The sequence below is a fragment of the Stenella coeruleoalba genome (genome assembly GCF_951394435.1).
Source record: "Stenella coeruleoalba genome assembly, chromosome: 3".
NCBI classification, from domain to species: Eukaryota; Metazoa; Chordata; class Mammalia; order Artiodactyla; family Delphinidae; genus Stenella; species Stenella coeruleoalba.
This window is the reverse complement of record NC_137148.1, coordinates 55,635,498-55,650,730: the sequence shown is the minus strand read 5'-3', so window position 1 is coordinate 55,650,730 and position 15,233 is coordinate 55,635,498. Positions and strand designations below refer to the sequence as shown.

General features: G+C 36.7%; 1 protein-coding gene across 3 annotated transcripts in view; it reads right to left on the bottom strand.

Moving 5' to 3' along the window:
- Positions 1-15,233, bottom strand: part of BDP1 (BDP1 general transcription factor IIIB subunit) — an 88,696-nt gene that overhangs the window by 17,822 nt on the left and 55,641 nt on the right. For all 3 annotated transcript variants that reach the window (XM_079917637.1, XM_079917638.1, XM_079917639.1), the window contains 7 exons: positions 13,925-14,050; positions 9,282-9,318; positions 8,706-8,798; positions 7,191-7,413; positions 6,687-6,838; positions 1,081-1,231; positions 692-872 (listed from right to left, as the gene is read on the bottom strand). In XM_079917637.1, the coding sequence (XP_079773763.1) occupies positions 692-872; positions 1,081-1,231; positions 6,687-6,838; positions 7,191-7,413; positions 8,706-8,798; positions 9,282-9,318; positions 13,925-14,050 (963 nt within the window). The remainder of the gene's footprint in view (positions 1-691; positions 873-1,080; positions 1,232-6,686; positions 6,839-7,190; positions 7,414-8,705; positions 8,799-9,281; positions 9,319-13,924; positions 14,051-15,233) is intronic.

The following is a 15,233-nucleotide window of genomic DNA, read 5'->3' as shown; positions in this document are numbered from 1 at the left end:
GGATTTGCTCAGTGCTGGATGCACATTAGAATAAGCTGAGGAACTTTAAAAAAAAAAAAAAAAAAAAAGCTAATGCCTAGGCTCCGCCCACTGCCCCCACCAGATTAGTTTCGCTGGAGTGGGTTGAGGGCCACTCCAACTGAGTCTCACACAACTCTCTTTCATAACACCTATCAGACTGAGTTTAACCATTCATTTACTCACCTGTTCCTCACAAGGTTGTGTTCCAAGTATCTCACATAGTATTGCACACACAACATCTCAATAAACACTTGCTCTGAGAATGAACTTCTCAGATCCAGGGGCTAAGAAGCAAGAGTTCTCTCTGTACAAAACACTTCCTTTTTCAAAGCTTTTACAGCAAAGCTAGGTATTGGTTATTTTATCTCTATGTTCCAGAGAATAAAAACATATTCAATACATTCTTGCAAAGGCAAAATTATAGGGAAAGAAAAAAGATCAACGGTTGTCAGGGGTGGGGGGTGGAGAGAAGGAGTAACTAAAAAGGACCCTGGAAAAGTTGGGGAGTGATGGAATTGTTCATGTATTGGTTATATGATTATAAATGTTTATGAAAATCTGTAGAACTGAACACTAAAAAGGATAAAGTTTATTGTGTGTAAATTAGAACTTAATGTTTTAAATAAGGAATAAACAGCTGGCCACCCCGTTATATTTTACATTCTTTTACCTCCGGCACATGAAGTATAAGCACACTGTCTCCGTTAGAGTCCTTTCCCAGGGGCTCTTCGACAGAACTCTCACCAAGACCCACACCCAAATCAAGTGTGTGGGGCCTTGACTCAGAGGAAACAACAGGAGCAACTGAAGACAGCTGAACCTCTGCAGACCTCCCTTCTTCATCTTCATCTCTGAAAGACAGATTAGTATGTATCTGAAATCACGGAGACAACCACAGAACTATGTTTAGAGCTAGGTATGTCAAAGTTCATCTAATTTAATGGTTTTCAAACTTTTAAGATAGATTTAATGCAACCGAACAAATTCTTACAGCTACTGCTTATGCCTATAGTTGACAAAGAATATAAATCAAATCCCAGAATATCTTTGCTCTTTTACCTTCCAGTTAGGCGTGCTTCTTGTGAAATACTGGTTTCTTCAATACCGTGTACAGATGCCAATTTGCTCTGCTCCTTACTCTCTGCTGTTGTAACTGATTCAAGGTTTTTATCTTCTAATTCTCTCCCTTTAGAAGCATTTTTCTCAGTTTCTTAAATAAAAAATACATTTAAAATATAGCCCAAAATAGTAAAGTCAAAATCTCCATATTAGAAACATATGCTGTTTTCAAAGATCACTACATAGTGGCTCTTCCAAACTTCCCTTAATCCAAAAAGCAAGCTTATTCACATGGCAAAAAGGTGGTCTGGGTCAATTACACTTTTTAACATAAATGAGATAATTAACGAGTCTGCACTGCACATATTTCACTCCTGGCAGCCACAGCTATTGTATCTCTACTTCACTGTAATAGCAGTATAATCAGAAACCCATATACAGAAGAGGTTTAGAGGTGGGTACACATGAGGCCTGGCTGGTTCCACCTTGGGGGAAGTGTTGGGGAGGGAGCTGTTCTGTAATGAATAATGTCAAAAAGCGGAAGAAAATGACGTCTGTATAAAAGAGGTAACTGGGGTCTGCACACTGAGAGACCTTCCGGGTACCGATCAAGCCAAAGTAATGAATTAACTAATTGAACCACAGGAATTGTTGGCTAAAAGAAAATCCCAGAGATCAAGAACCCCAAAACAGGGAAAAGACGATGCTAACCATCCAGATCTTCTACATATGGGGTTGAATATAATCTAGGCAGCCTACCACTTACACTGCTTTTCCTGCTCCCACTAGTACCCTTGGGACCTTGGCAGGGAGGGGACATGGAAAATATAGTGAGGCTATTGAAAAAATGAAGAGCACTATGCAATCATATGGAAAGATTTTTTTTCAATATAGTAATCTTTAAAAACAGCACTAACATATAAAGAACTCAATAATAAAAAGACAAATAACTCAATTCTAAAATGAGCATAGGGACTTCCCTTGCGGTTCAGTGGTTAAGACTCTGCCTTCTAACACAGGGAGTGGGGGTTTGATCCCTGGTCGGGGAGCTAAGATCCCACATGCCTCACAGCCAAAAAAAAAAAACCAAAACAGAAGCAATACTGTAACAAATTCAATAAAGACTTTTTTTTTTTTTTTTTTTTTTTTTTGCGGTACGCAGGCCTCTCACTGTTGTGGCCTCTCCCGTTGCGGAGCACAGGCTCTGTACACGCAGGCTCAGCGGCCATGGCTCACGGGCCCAGCCGCTCTGTGGCATGCGGGATCCTCCCGGACCGGGGCGAACCCGCGTCCCCTGCATCGGCAGGCGGACTCTCAACCACTGCGCCACCAGGAAAGCCCTCAATAAAGACTTTAAAAATGATTCACATCAAAAAAAAAAAATCTTAAAAAATAAAATAAAATGAGCATAGATCTTGAGAGTCATTTCTCTAAAGAAGATATGCAAATAAGCACATAAAAAGATACTCAACATCATTAGTGAACAGGGAAATGCAAATCAAAACCACAATGAGACACGGCAGAAATACAAAGGATCATAAGAGACTACTACAAACAACTATATGCCAATAAAATGGACAACTTGGAAGAAATGGACAAATTCTTAGAAAGGTACAACCTTCCAAGACTGAACCAGGAAGAAACAGAAAATATAAATAGACCAATCACAAGTAATGAAATTGAAACTTCAATTAAAAATCTTCCAACAAACAAAAGTCCAGGACCACATGGCTTCACAGGCAAATTCTATCAAACATTTGGAGAAGAGCTAACACCCATCCTTCTCAAACTCTTCCAAAAAATTGCAGAGGAAGGAACACTCCCAAGCTCATTCTACAAAGCCACCATCACCCTGATACCAAAACCAGACAAAGATATCACAAAAAAAGAAAATTACAGGCCAGTATCACTGATGAACATAGACGCAAAAATCCTCAACAAAATACTAGCAGACAGAATCCAACAACACATTAAAAGGATCATCCACCATGATCAGGTGGGATTTATCCCAGGGATGCAAGGATTCTTCAATATATACAAATAAATCAATGTGATACACCGTATTAACAAACTGAAGAATAAAAACCATATGATCATCTCATGAGATACAGAAAAAGCTTTTGACAAAATTCAACACCCATTTATGATAAAAACTCTCCAGAAAGTGGGCATAGAGGGAACCTACCTCAACATAATAAAGGCCATATATGACAAACCCACAGCAAACATCATTCTCAATGAAAAACTGAAAGCATTTCCTCTAAGATCAGGACCAAGACAAGGATGTCCACTCTCACCACTACTATTCAACATAGTTTTGGAAGTCCTAGCCATGGCAATCAGAGAAGAAAAAGAAAGAGAAGGAATTCAAATTGGAAAAGAAGAAGTAAAACTGTCACTGTTTGCAGATGACATGATACTATACATAGAGCATCCTAAAGATGCCACCAGAAAACTACTAGAGCTAATCAATGAATGTGGTAAAGCTGCAGGATACAAAATTAATGCACAGAAATCTCTTGCATTCCTATACACTAACAACAAAAGATCAGAAAGAGAACTTAAGGAAACAATCCCATTTACCACTGCAACGAAAAGAATAAAATACCTAGGAATAAGCCTACCTAAGGAGGTAAAGACCTGTACTCAGAAAACTATTAAGACACTGATGAAAGAAATCAAAAATGACACAAACAGAGAGATATACCATGTTCTTGGATTGGAAGAATAAATATTGTCAAAATAACTATACTACCCAAAGCAATCTACAGATTCAATGCAATCCCTAGCAAATTACCAATGGCATTTTTCAGAGAATTAGAACAAAACATTTTACAATTTATATGGTAACACAAAAGACCCTGAATAGTCAAAGCAATCTTCAAAAAGAAAAACGGAGCTGGAAGAAACAGGCTCCCTGACTTCCGACTATACTACAAAGCTACAATAATCAAGACAGTATGGTACTGGCACAAAAACAGAAATATAGATCAATGGTACAGGATAGAAAGCCCAGAGATGAACCAACACACCTATGGTTACCTAATCTATGACAAAGTAGGCGAGACTATACAATGGAGAAAAGACAGTCTCCTCAATAAGTGGTGCTGGGAAAACTGGACAGATACATGTAAAAGAATGAAATTAGAATACTCCCTAACACCATATACAAAAATAAACTCAAAATGGATTAAAGTCCTAAATGTAAAACCAGACACTATAAAACTCTTAGAGGAAAACACAGGAAGAACACTCTTTGACATAAATCACAGCAAGATCTTTTTTGACCCACCTCCTAGAGTAATGACTATAAAAACAAAAATGAACAAATGGGACCTAATTAAACTTAAAGGCTTTTGCACAGCAAAGGAAACCATAAACGAGACAGAAAGACAACCCTCTGAAAGGAAGAAAATATTTGCAAACGAAGCAACTGACAAGGGATTAATCTCCAAAATATACTAACAGCTCATAAAGCTCAGTATCAAAAAAAAACAAACAACCCGATCAAAAAATGGGCGGAAGACCTAAATAGGCATTTCTCCAAAGAAGACATACAATGGCCAAGAGGCACATAAAAAGATGCTCAACATCACTAATTATTAGAGAAATGCAGATCAAAACTACAATGGGGTATCACCTCACACCGGTCAGAATGGCCATTATCAAAAAATCTACAAACAGTAAATGCTGGAGAGGGTGTGGAGAAAAGGGAACTCTCTTGCTCTGTTGGTGGGAATGTAAATTGATACAGCCACTATGAAGAACAGTATGGAGGTTCCCTAAAAAACTAAAAATAGAACTACAGTACAACCCAACAATCCCACTACTGGACATATACCCTGAGAAAACCATAATCCAAAAAGACACATGCACCCCAATGTTCATTGCAGCACTATTTACAATAGACAGGGCATGGAAGTAACATAAATGCCCATGAACAGATGCATGGATAAAGAAGATGTGGTACATATATACAGTGGTATATTACTCAGCCATAAAAAGGAACGAAATTGGGTCATTTGTAGAGATGTGGGTGGACCCAGAATCTGTCATACAGAGTGAAGTAAGTCAGAAAGGGAAAAATATTGTATAATTTAATACATATACATGGAATCTAGAAAAATGGTACTGATGAACCTATTTGCAGGGCAGGAATGGAGACACAGATGTAGAGAATGGACGGACGTGTGGACATGGACGGGGGGGCAAGGGGGAGTAGGATGAATTGGGAGATTGGGACTGACATATATACACTACCATGCGTAAAACAGATAGCTAGTGGGAACCTGCTATATAGTGCAGGGAGCTCAGCTCGGTGCTCTGTGGTGACCTAGATGGGTGGGATGGGGGTGGGTGGGTGGGAGGGAGGTCCAAGAGGAAGGGGATATATGTATACATATAGCTGATTCACTTCGTTGTACAACAAAAACTAACACAACATTATAAAGCAATTATACCCCAATTAAAACACACACACACACACACACACACACACACACACACACACACACACACACAATGAGATAGCACTTCACACCCACTAGGATAGCTATACTCAAAGAGACAAATAATAACAAGTGTCTGGGAGGATGCAGAGAAACTGAAACCCTCACCGATTGTTGGTGAAAATATAAAATGGTGCAGCCACTTTTGTAACAGTTTGGCAGTTCCTCAAAAGGTTAAACACAGAATTACCACATGACCCAACAATTCTACTTGTAGGTATAAACTCAAGAGAAATAAAAATATATGTCCAAACAAAAACTTATAATGACTGTTCTTAGCAGCATTATTTATAATACTCAAAAGTTGAATATACTAACCATTGAATTGTACACTTTTTTTTTCCTTTTTTTTTGGCCACTCAGTACAGTTTATGGGATCTTAGTTCCCTGACCAGGGATCGCACCCGTTTCCCTGCAGTGGAAGCGCAGAGTCCTAACCACCAGACCACCAGGGAAATCCTGATTTGTACACTTTAAATGGGTGAATTCTATGGTATGTGAATTATCTCAATAAAAATTGATATTTTTAAGAAGTGCTGAATAGTATATATGATATAGTATACATATATTTTTGTTCTTGCTGAAAGGAATATACATGTGTATACATATATATGTATGTGTGTATGTATATATATGGGTGCTTGTGTGTATATACACACACCCTTATTTAGATGCATATGTGTATAAAACATTTTTAGAAGTCTACAATAAAAACTGATACTGGAAATGGGATTAGGGGCTGGGAACCAAGGAAGAGGGAGGTTTTAAAATTTTTGACTTTTGGGTACTGTCTTATTTTTTGCCACATGCAATGTATGCCTAAGAGATGTTTGCTTGAGTATTCATGTATAAACACATACAGAAAAAAATATATATGAAGAGAAAGTTTGATCAAGTAAATATAGTGAAAGGGTAATAATTAGTGAAACTAGTTGGCGGGTTTATGGGTATTTATTTTATAGCTCATTCTACTTTCTGTATGTTTTAACTTTTTAATAGTTAAAATAATTGTAACAACTGAATATTCCATTTGAAATGCTAATGAAATTTCTTGGGTCAAAGGAATTTTGTAACTTTCAGGGGAACAATAAAGTTTACCTCTTTGAATTTCCACTTCTTTAGTTACAAACAAACTGGGAACTTCCCGATGAGCACCAAACCTGCTGGTCCCTAAAATTTTCTTAAGATTTGGCTTAGGCTTGGCAAATCTACTTCTCATTCTCAAATTATTGGTCACTTCTGAAGTTGTCCTAGAAAGAGATGGGAAGAAAGAGAAATTAATCAACTGTGTAAGAATTCTCTCAGGATTCTGTGTAAGAATCTGGACCATGTCTGTAAAACTGGGACTATATTTACATAAAACTGTTTCAATAATGCTTAAAACACCCATTGTGGTAATTTTAATATGCAAACCATTAAACTAAAATCAAAATCTGCTAAACCTTACTTTAAAGGGTGAAAAATCAGCACTGCCCACCTTACATTTATTTGTTACTCAAAGCTATTGGTCAAATTGATGGTTGGTTTATATATTTATTAATTGAACACTAATTTATTTTGTAAAACTCAAAAAAAATAATAGTTTAATAAAGCAAAATAAACCTGGATGATATAGAGTTTTCCTTTACTTCTTCCATTAAACCAATTTCTTCTTTAGTACTTTGTTCATCCAATATAATCTTGTTTTCTTCTACTGATGGAGATGCACTACGGATAGGTGAAGAAGGTTCCTGACATTCATGAACAATTTTGAGATTTGTATTATCTGGGCAAAAAGGAATATGGCTTTTATCGCTTGAATGAACATCAGGAAGTACACATACTCCTATTGCAGAAAAAAACAGAAAATTAAAATTGACCAAATACAAACAGATGTCCAAATAAATCCTTCAACATGCAGCAACGGTAAAATTCTATGTTATTTTTATTTCTGGCCGCACCACGTGGCATGCAGGATTTTAGTTCCCCAACCAGGGATTGAACCCGTGCCCTCTTCAGTGGAAGCAGGGAGTCTTAACCACTGGACCGCCAGGGAATTCCCTAATTTTTTTTTTTTTTTTGAGTAAACAATGTGTTAAAGATTTATTCAATTCATTAGGAGAGGACTAGCAGAATGATAAAATGGGTAAAACACATTTGAGAAACTATGTTATTTTTAAAGTCTGCTCTTTTTGGCTCCAAGTTTAAATTTATGACCTCATATTTCATGCCAGAGATTTGACATGTGCTAAGTTTAATAATTCTTATAGACTGAAACTTTTCTGTTATTATAATTAAAAATAAATCTTTTTGTTACTTTCAGTAACTATATAACCTCAGATGAATTTCCAGATAGGATTATCTTCATTTATAATTTTTTAAAACCTGTATTTTACATTCTAGATATTTGTGACAGGCTACAATGCGATACTCTGCCATTGAAAAAGGAGCCCTATAGGGAACGCAAATCAGAGACTTTCCTGATAAATATATAGTTATGGGCCAAGAAATCTGACACTTAAAACAAATGGCAGGTCACTCATCAGCAGTTAAAATGATTAACAGGATTATAAGTAACATGATTATCCATTTAATGTAAAGTAGAAGGTACTTTGATAGTAAAGGCCATAGCCGAAAATAAAATACTAAGAGTGTGGGTTGACATATTTTTTGGCTCAGTCCAAACTAACAGAATAGTCTAAACTAAATTATCTCAATAACTAATCTTGCCCCTTCATACTGTATTTGACTGTCATGTAATTGTGAAGACTATCTAAAGCAGTGGCTCCTTCACTAAAGAAACATGTGTGAAGAGATCAGTGGTCAAGGAGTTCAGTTAGCCAATGATGTTTACGATGATAAAGGTAGCGGATTCACTAGATTAACTATTCTACAAATACAAATTATCCTTAATAAACCCAGTGCACTATATGGAAATGGAGGCCATTAGAGGGCTAAGTAAGTAGTAAGTAGGATGGATCAATGCATACATATTACCTTTTCCGGAAAAATAACACAGTGATGCCAACTTCAAATGTAAAAGGCAGATATTCACTTAATATTCAAATATGGGTATATTTCTTAAAAGTTGGATTTTAAAGGTTTCTTTTTTTGGTAGGACTTATCTTTTATTCTTACCATCACTCTGTTCTGTACTGATCTCTGACTGCAACACCAGACCTCCCATTGTAAGTAAAGTTATGGCAGCTTCAGTGCTTCCATCGCTGGTACCTTGTGAAAAACCAGATCAACATTAAAATAGAAAAATGAATTGGGAAATTTATGTTTGGTTGCTTAGAAAAGAATTTTAATTTAGGTGTTTATCCTCTAGTAACAAGTTTCAAAACCCTCCATACCACTAATCCCTTACTAGGGTAGTGTTTCATTCAGCTTACATACTATAAATAGAGCATCAACTGCTGACTTTTACTCACTGAAAATGCCTCCTTCTCGTTAAATAACTTAATACCTTCAAAGGAAAGACATCTGTGCAAATCAGAGAAAATAAATACTTCTTTATTAAACATTTAATCACTCTCTAAAGTAGCATTCCAAGAACCCAAATTTCTCCTAGAGATAATATATTCAAACTGCTGGATCTTTTCATTCAATTCTCCAGCAAACTGACTCATTTACTAATTACCACCACTATTAAATCACTCTGTTCGTTGGTGTTAACCAAGTATTTTTAGCTATTTCCTTATTAACAGTTACCTGTTTCAGCTTGGGAATGTTCACCTGTGGTCATTTCCTAAAAGAGGAAAAGAAAAGTAATAGCTTAGGTATTTTCCCAAACACATGTTCCATATCTCAAAGCACTACATTTTACAGGTCGTTCTATGCTTTTGGTTACAGTGGAGTGGAAATTTATAATTATTCATAAAATTTCATAAACAAGAACAGAAATCATTTAAAAGCCAAATATTTTCATCTCTTGCTCCTTCTTTTACCTTTTGCTTGTATTATATGCAAATTTTAATTCTAATCATATGCAACAAGCATCTGCCTTTCTTACCTCTTCAATTTCATAATCCTTCAACTTTAGTCACATCTGCTGCTAGTTTTGACTCAATGGAAACCAAGGTCTGAACAATATCACAAATTTTTTACACTACTAGGTGGCTTAAAAATTAAATGAATTTTAATAAATTAAGAAGTTATAGGATCTATGTCCAGCATGACAGCATGAGGAGCTCTGCTGACCCTCTCCCCAATGAAACTGGTAAAATTTATTAAAGAACCACCATTTAAAGCCTCTGGAAATGGTCCTAAGGGCGTAAGATGCACATATATTCGATAAAATTGTTGAAAATTCAGTAACAAAGGTGAAAGTCTGTGGTATTTGAGCTAAGACTGCTCTCTCCCTCCTTCCAGCTCAGTGAGGTAGACTCCACCTCAGACTGCTGCGGCCAGGAAAACAGGGTCCCTTCTCCCTGAAGGCCCCATTTGGAGGGCTTTCAGCTCCTAATACCACAAGAACCTGGTGTCAGATTCATCAAAGATAATAGGCCTGTATCTATTATGAATATGGACAAAAGAATCCTCAATAAAATACTAGCAGACTGAATCCAACAACATATAAAAATTATATGCCATGGGGACTTCCCTGGTGGTCCAGTGGTAAAGAATCCACCTTCCAATGCAGGGGACGGGGGTTCGATCCCTGGCCGGGGAACTAAGATCCCACATTTCGCGGGGCAACTAAGACCGCATGCCACAACTACTGGGCTCACGTGCCTCAACAAGAGAGTCCCCGTGCCACAAACTATGGAGCCCACGCACCTTGGAGCCCATGTGCCACAACGAAGACCTGACACAGCCAAAAAAATAAAGAAAATAAATAAATACCCAAAAAAAAAATTATATGACATGACTAAGTAGAATTTATCCCAGGAATGCAACTTTTGGTTTAACATCCAAAATTCAATCAATGTAATACATCATATCAATACAATAAAAGACAATTACATGATCATCTCAAGAGATGCAGAAAAAGCATATGACAAATTCCAACACTCTTTCATGATTAAACCCTCACACAAACTAGGAACAGAATGGAACTTTTTCAATTTGAAAAAGGGCATCTATGAAAAAAACCACATCTAACATCAAACTTAATGATGAAAGACTGGATGCTTTCCCCTACTTTTATTCAACATTGTACTGGAGTTCTAGACAGGGTAATTAGGCAAGAAAAGAAATAAAAGACATCCAGACTGGAATGTGTTATAAACTGAATTATGTCTTTCAGAAAGATATGTTGAAGTCTTAACCCCCAGTACTGTGAAGGTGACCTTATTTGGAAATAGGGTCTTCCTAGGTGTCATCAAGTGAAGATGAGGTTATAGTGGATTAGAGTTAGCCTTACTCCAATAAGACTGGTGTCCTTATAAGAAAAGAAACACAGACACACATACAGGGACAACACCATGTGGCAATGGAGGCAAAGGTTGACCTTGTGTTGCCACAAGCCAACGAATGACAAGGAATGCCAGCAAGTGCCAGAAGGTAAGAGAAAGGCCCAAGATGATTTCTACCTCAGAGCCACCAGAAGCACCCATCACCAGGGGCATCTTGATTTTGGAATTCTAGCCTCTAGAACTATGACAGAATAAATTTCTGTGGTTTTAAGCCACCCAGTTCGTGGTACTTTGTTACAGCAGCCCTACAAAAGTAATACAGAAAGGCAGAAGTAAAACTATCTCTATTCACATAGGCCATGAGCTTATATGTAGAAAATCCTAAGGAATCCACTAAACTATTAGAACTAATAAATGAGTCCAGCAAAGTTGCAGGACACAAGACCAATATACAAAAATCAAACGTATTCCTATAAACTTGCAATAAACAAACCAAAAATGAAATTAAGGAAACAATTCCATTCACAATAGCATCAAAAACAACAATATACTTGAAAATGAAGTTAAGGAAATGCAAAGCTCATACTGTGAAAACTACAAAACACTGTTGAAAGAAATCAAAGAAAAGCTAAGTAAATGGGAAAATATCCCATGTTCATTGACTGAAAGACTCAAACATTGTTAAGAGGGCAACACCTGCTCCCCCAACTGATCTACAGATTCAATGCAATCCCAACCAGAATCTCAGCTGATGTCTTTGTAGAAACTGACAAGTTGATTTCAAAATTCATATGGAATTGCAAGGGACCTATGATAGCCAAAACAATCCTAAAAACAGAATAAAATAGGATGACTTACACTTATTAATTCCAAAACTTATTACAAAGCAACAAATCAATAGAGCCTCACCAGCATAAAGACAGACAAATAAATCAATGGAATAGAATTGAGAGTCCACATATCTGCAGCCAACGAAGTTTTGACAAAAATAAAAGACAATTCAATAGGGAAAGAACAGTTTTTTCAAAGAAATGGTGCAACAACTAGATAGTCATATGCAAAAGAATGAAGTGGGACTCTAATCTCACACCATATAAATAATTAACTCAAAATGGGGAGAATTCCCTGGCAGTCCAATAGTTGGCGCTTGGTGCTTCCACTGCTGGGGGCCCGGGTTCAGTCCCTGGTCGGAGAACTAAGATCCCGCAAGCTGTGTGGCGTGGCCAAAAAAAAAAAAAAAAATTAACTCAAAATGGATTAAAGACTTAAATGTAAAACAGGAGTAAATCTTCAGGACCTTGGCTTTGGGAAAGGATTCTTAGATATGACAACAAAAGCATGAGCAACAAAAGAAAAAAATAGATAAATGAAGTCCAAGTACTCTAAAGCAGTGGTCCGCAACCTTCATGGCATCAGGGACCGGTTTCGTGGAAGACAATTTTTCCATGGATGGGGGAGGAGGGCGGATGGTTCAGGTGGTAATGAAAGTGATGGGGAGCGATGGGGAGCGGCAGGTGAAGCTTCACTCGCTCACCTCCTGCTGTGCGGCCCGGTTCCTAACAGGCCGCGGACCTGTACCAGTCCGCGGACCTGTACCAGTCCGCGGACCTGTACCAGTCCACGGCCCAGGGGTTGGGGACCCCTGCTCTAAAGGAAACCATCAAGAAAATGAAAAGACAACCCACAGAATGTGAGAATATCTGAAAATCACATATACGATTAGGAGCTTGTATCCAGAATATAAAAAAATTCTTACAACTCAATAAAAAAAAGACAAATAGACCAAAAAAATTTTTAAATGGGCAAAGACTCAAAATAGACGTTTCTCCAAAGAAGACATAAAAATGGCCAATAAAAGCACGTGAAAAGATGTTCAACATCATTAATCAATAGGGAATGCAAATCAAAACCATAATGAGGTACCATTTCACACCTACTAGGATGGTTAGATCCAAAAAATCAAATAAATATTGTCAGGATGTGAAGAAATTGGAACCCTCATACGCTGCTGGTGGAAATATAAAACGGTGCAGCAGCTTTGGAAAGCAGTTTGCTAGTTCCTCAAAGGATTAAACAAAGTTACCATATGACACAGCAATTACACTCCTAGAAATGTACCCAAGAGAAATGAAAACACATGTCCATACAGAAACTTGTACACAAATGTTTATAGCAGCATTACTTATAATGGCCAAAAGATGGAAACAACCTATATGTCCATGAACAGATGAATGAATAAAGGAAATGTAGTATATTCATATGGAATATGATTTGACCACAAAGAGGAATGAAGTACTGATACATGCTACAACATGAATGAACCTTGAAAACACTAGACTAAGGGAAAGAAACCAGGCACAAAGGACCATACTGTGTGTATATCTCCAGAATAGAGAAATCTATAGAGACAAAAAGTAGATCATTGGTTGCCTAGGCCTGGGGAAGGCTGGAAGCAAAAAGGGGAACAACTGCCACTGGGCATAAGACTTCTTTCTGAGGTGATGGAAATGTTCTAAAATTGTGCATATAGCTGTAAATACACTAAAAGCCATTGAATCATATACTTTAAATGAATTAACTGTATAGTGTATGAACTGTATCTTAATAAAACTGTTTTTGAAAAAGTTGTAACTCTTCATTTACAAAAACAAGATAAATACCAACTAAATAAGGAAGAGTGCCAAGCAAAAGGCAACTAAATATGTTTTAAATAATTTACATTTAGTATATATTTAATGCATCAGAATTTTAACATAAGTCTATGAAGATATTGAGCTACGCCCACACACAGGAATCTATGCTTTTCAAGTCAAATATAAAAATCTATGAATTATTCACTAGTTTCTACCATTCATACTTACAGCTCCTAGAAATAATAGAATAATTTCTATCATACTAGTTAAGAACCATCTGTAAACCTAAAGCTTTCAAAATAAACTTAGTCTTTTAAAAGTAAACAAAGAATTAAAGACAAAACATATTAAAATGGATGCTTACAACTGATAATGCATTCAGATTTTCTTCTTGTTTCATTTCCTCAGTAGTCAAATCTATGTTTGATGAGAGCTGATGTTCAACAACAGCTATGCATCCTACATCTGGGATATTCATGGGTATTTCAAGCTGTCAAAATGAAAAGTTTCATTATTTCATTTTGGCATACCATCACAGAAAAACAAAATGAATCATAAAATAAAATATTAAACTGAAGACAGAATTCACATTTATACATGATTTAAAAAACCGAAATATAGTAATTCTTAAACTGATTGACATCAACTTGGCAAAAGTGAAACATTTAATGTTTTTGAGGCGTCTGTGATTCTTACAAACAATAAGCAAAACTTCCAGAGCTAATCTACTTAGTACCTAGCATTGCATTTTCCATTATCCCCAGTTTGTCCCAAATTTCCCACAGTTTCTCTCATCAGTCTGTCAACATTTATGAAACGCTTCCTAAAAACTAAAGGGCTACAGGTACAAGAATACAAAGCTCAATAAGACAAGTCAGTCCCTGCCTGCAAGGAACTCACGATCTAAGAAACACAGACATGTAACCAACCATACACTGCTCCAAGTGCTATCATAGAGATGAGTTGAAAGCACTTAAAAAGATTTATCGTACACATGACCCACCAAGGCAATTACTCTCTCCCACAACCCCAAAACCTGTATGATTCTTCATAGCAATGAATGGCCATGTAAAATAACGAGTCCACTCACATTTACTCTTCATTTAGCAGGCTTATTTCAAAGATCCCTACAGTCTGGGGGTTAAAAACACTAACATTTATCTCCTAGACTATAAACAAGGGAGTCTGGCTTCTATTCCCTTATTAACAGAGAGATGAGTATAAAAGACTGTGATTCAGTAGGAACTGAGCAGTCAAGTTTGAAAATCTTCCTTTGAGACGTTTATTATAGTAACACCTATGTGTTCTGTGTCTGTCTGCTCAGATGCAATCAGAGAAAAATCTTTGCTAACATCCTATAGGCCTGGGATGAATTTTAAAAGTTCGAGTGATTTGAAAAGACAAAATATTTTCTGAAAAGCTGGGATTGGGGGGATAATGGGAATATTCTAGGTAACTGAAAGTTGGTTCTGTAAGCACTACACAGTTTCAAAGCTTTATGTTTTTAACAGCTTTATCTAGATATAATTTACATTCCATACAATTCACCCATTTAAATTGTATAATTCAATGTTTTTTGGTGATGGAAGCACAGATACGTGCAACCATCAACATAGTTACTTTTAGAACATTTTCATCACTTCAAAAAAGAAACCCTATACCTACTCCTTTAA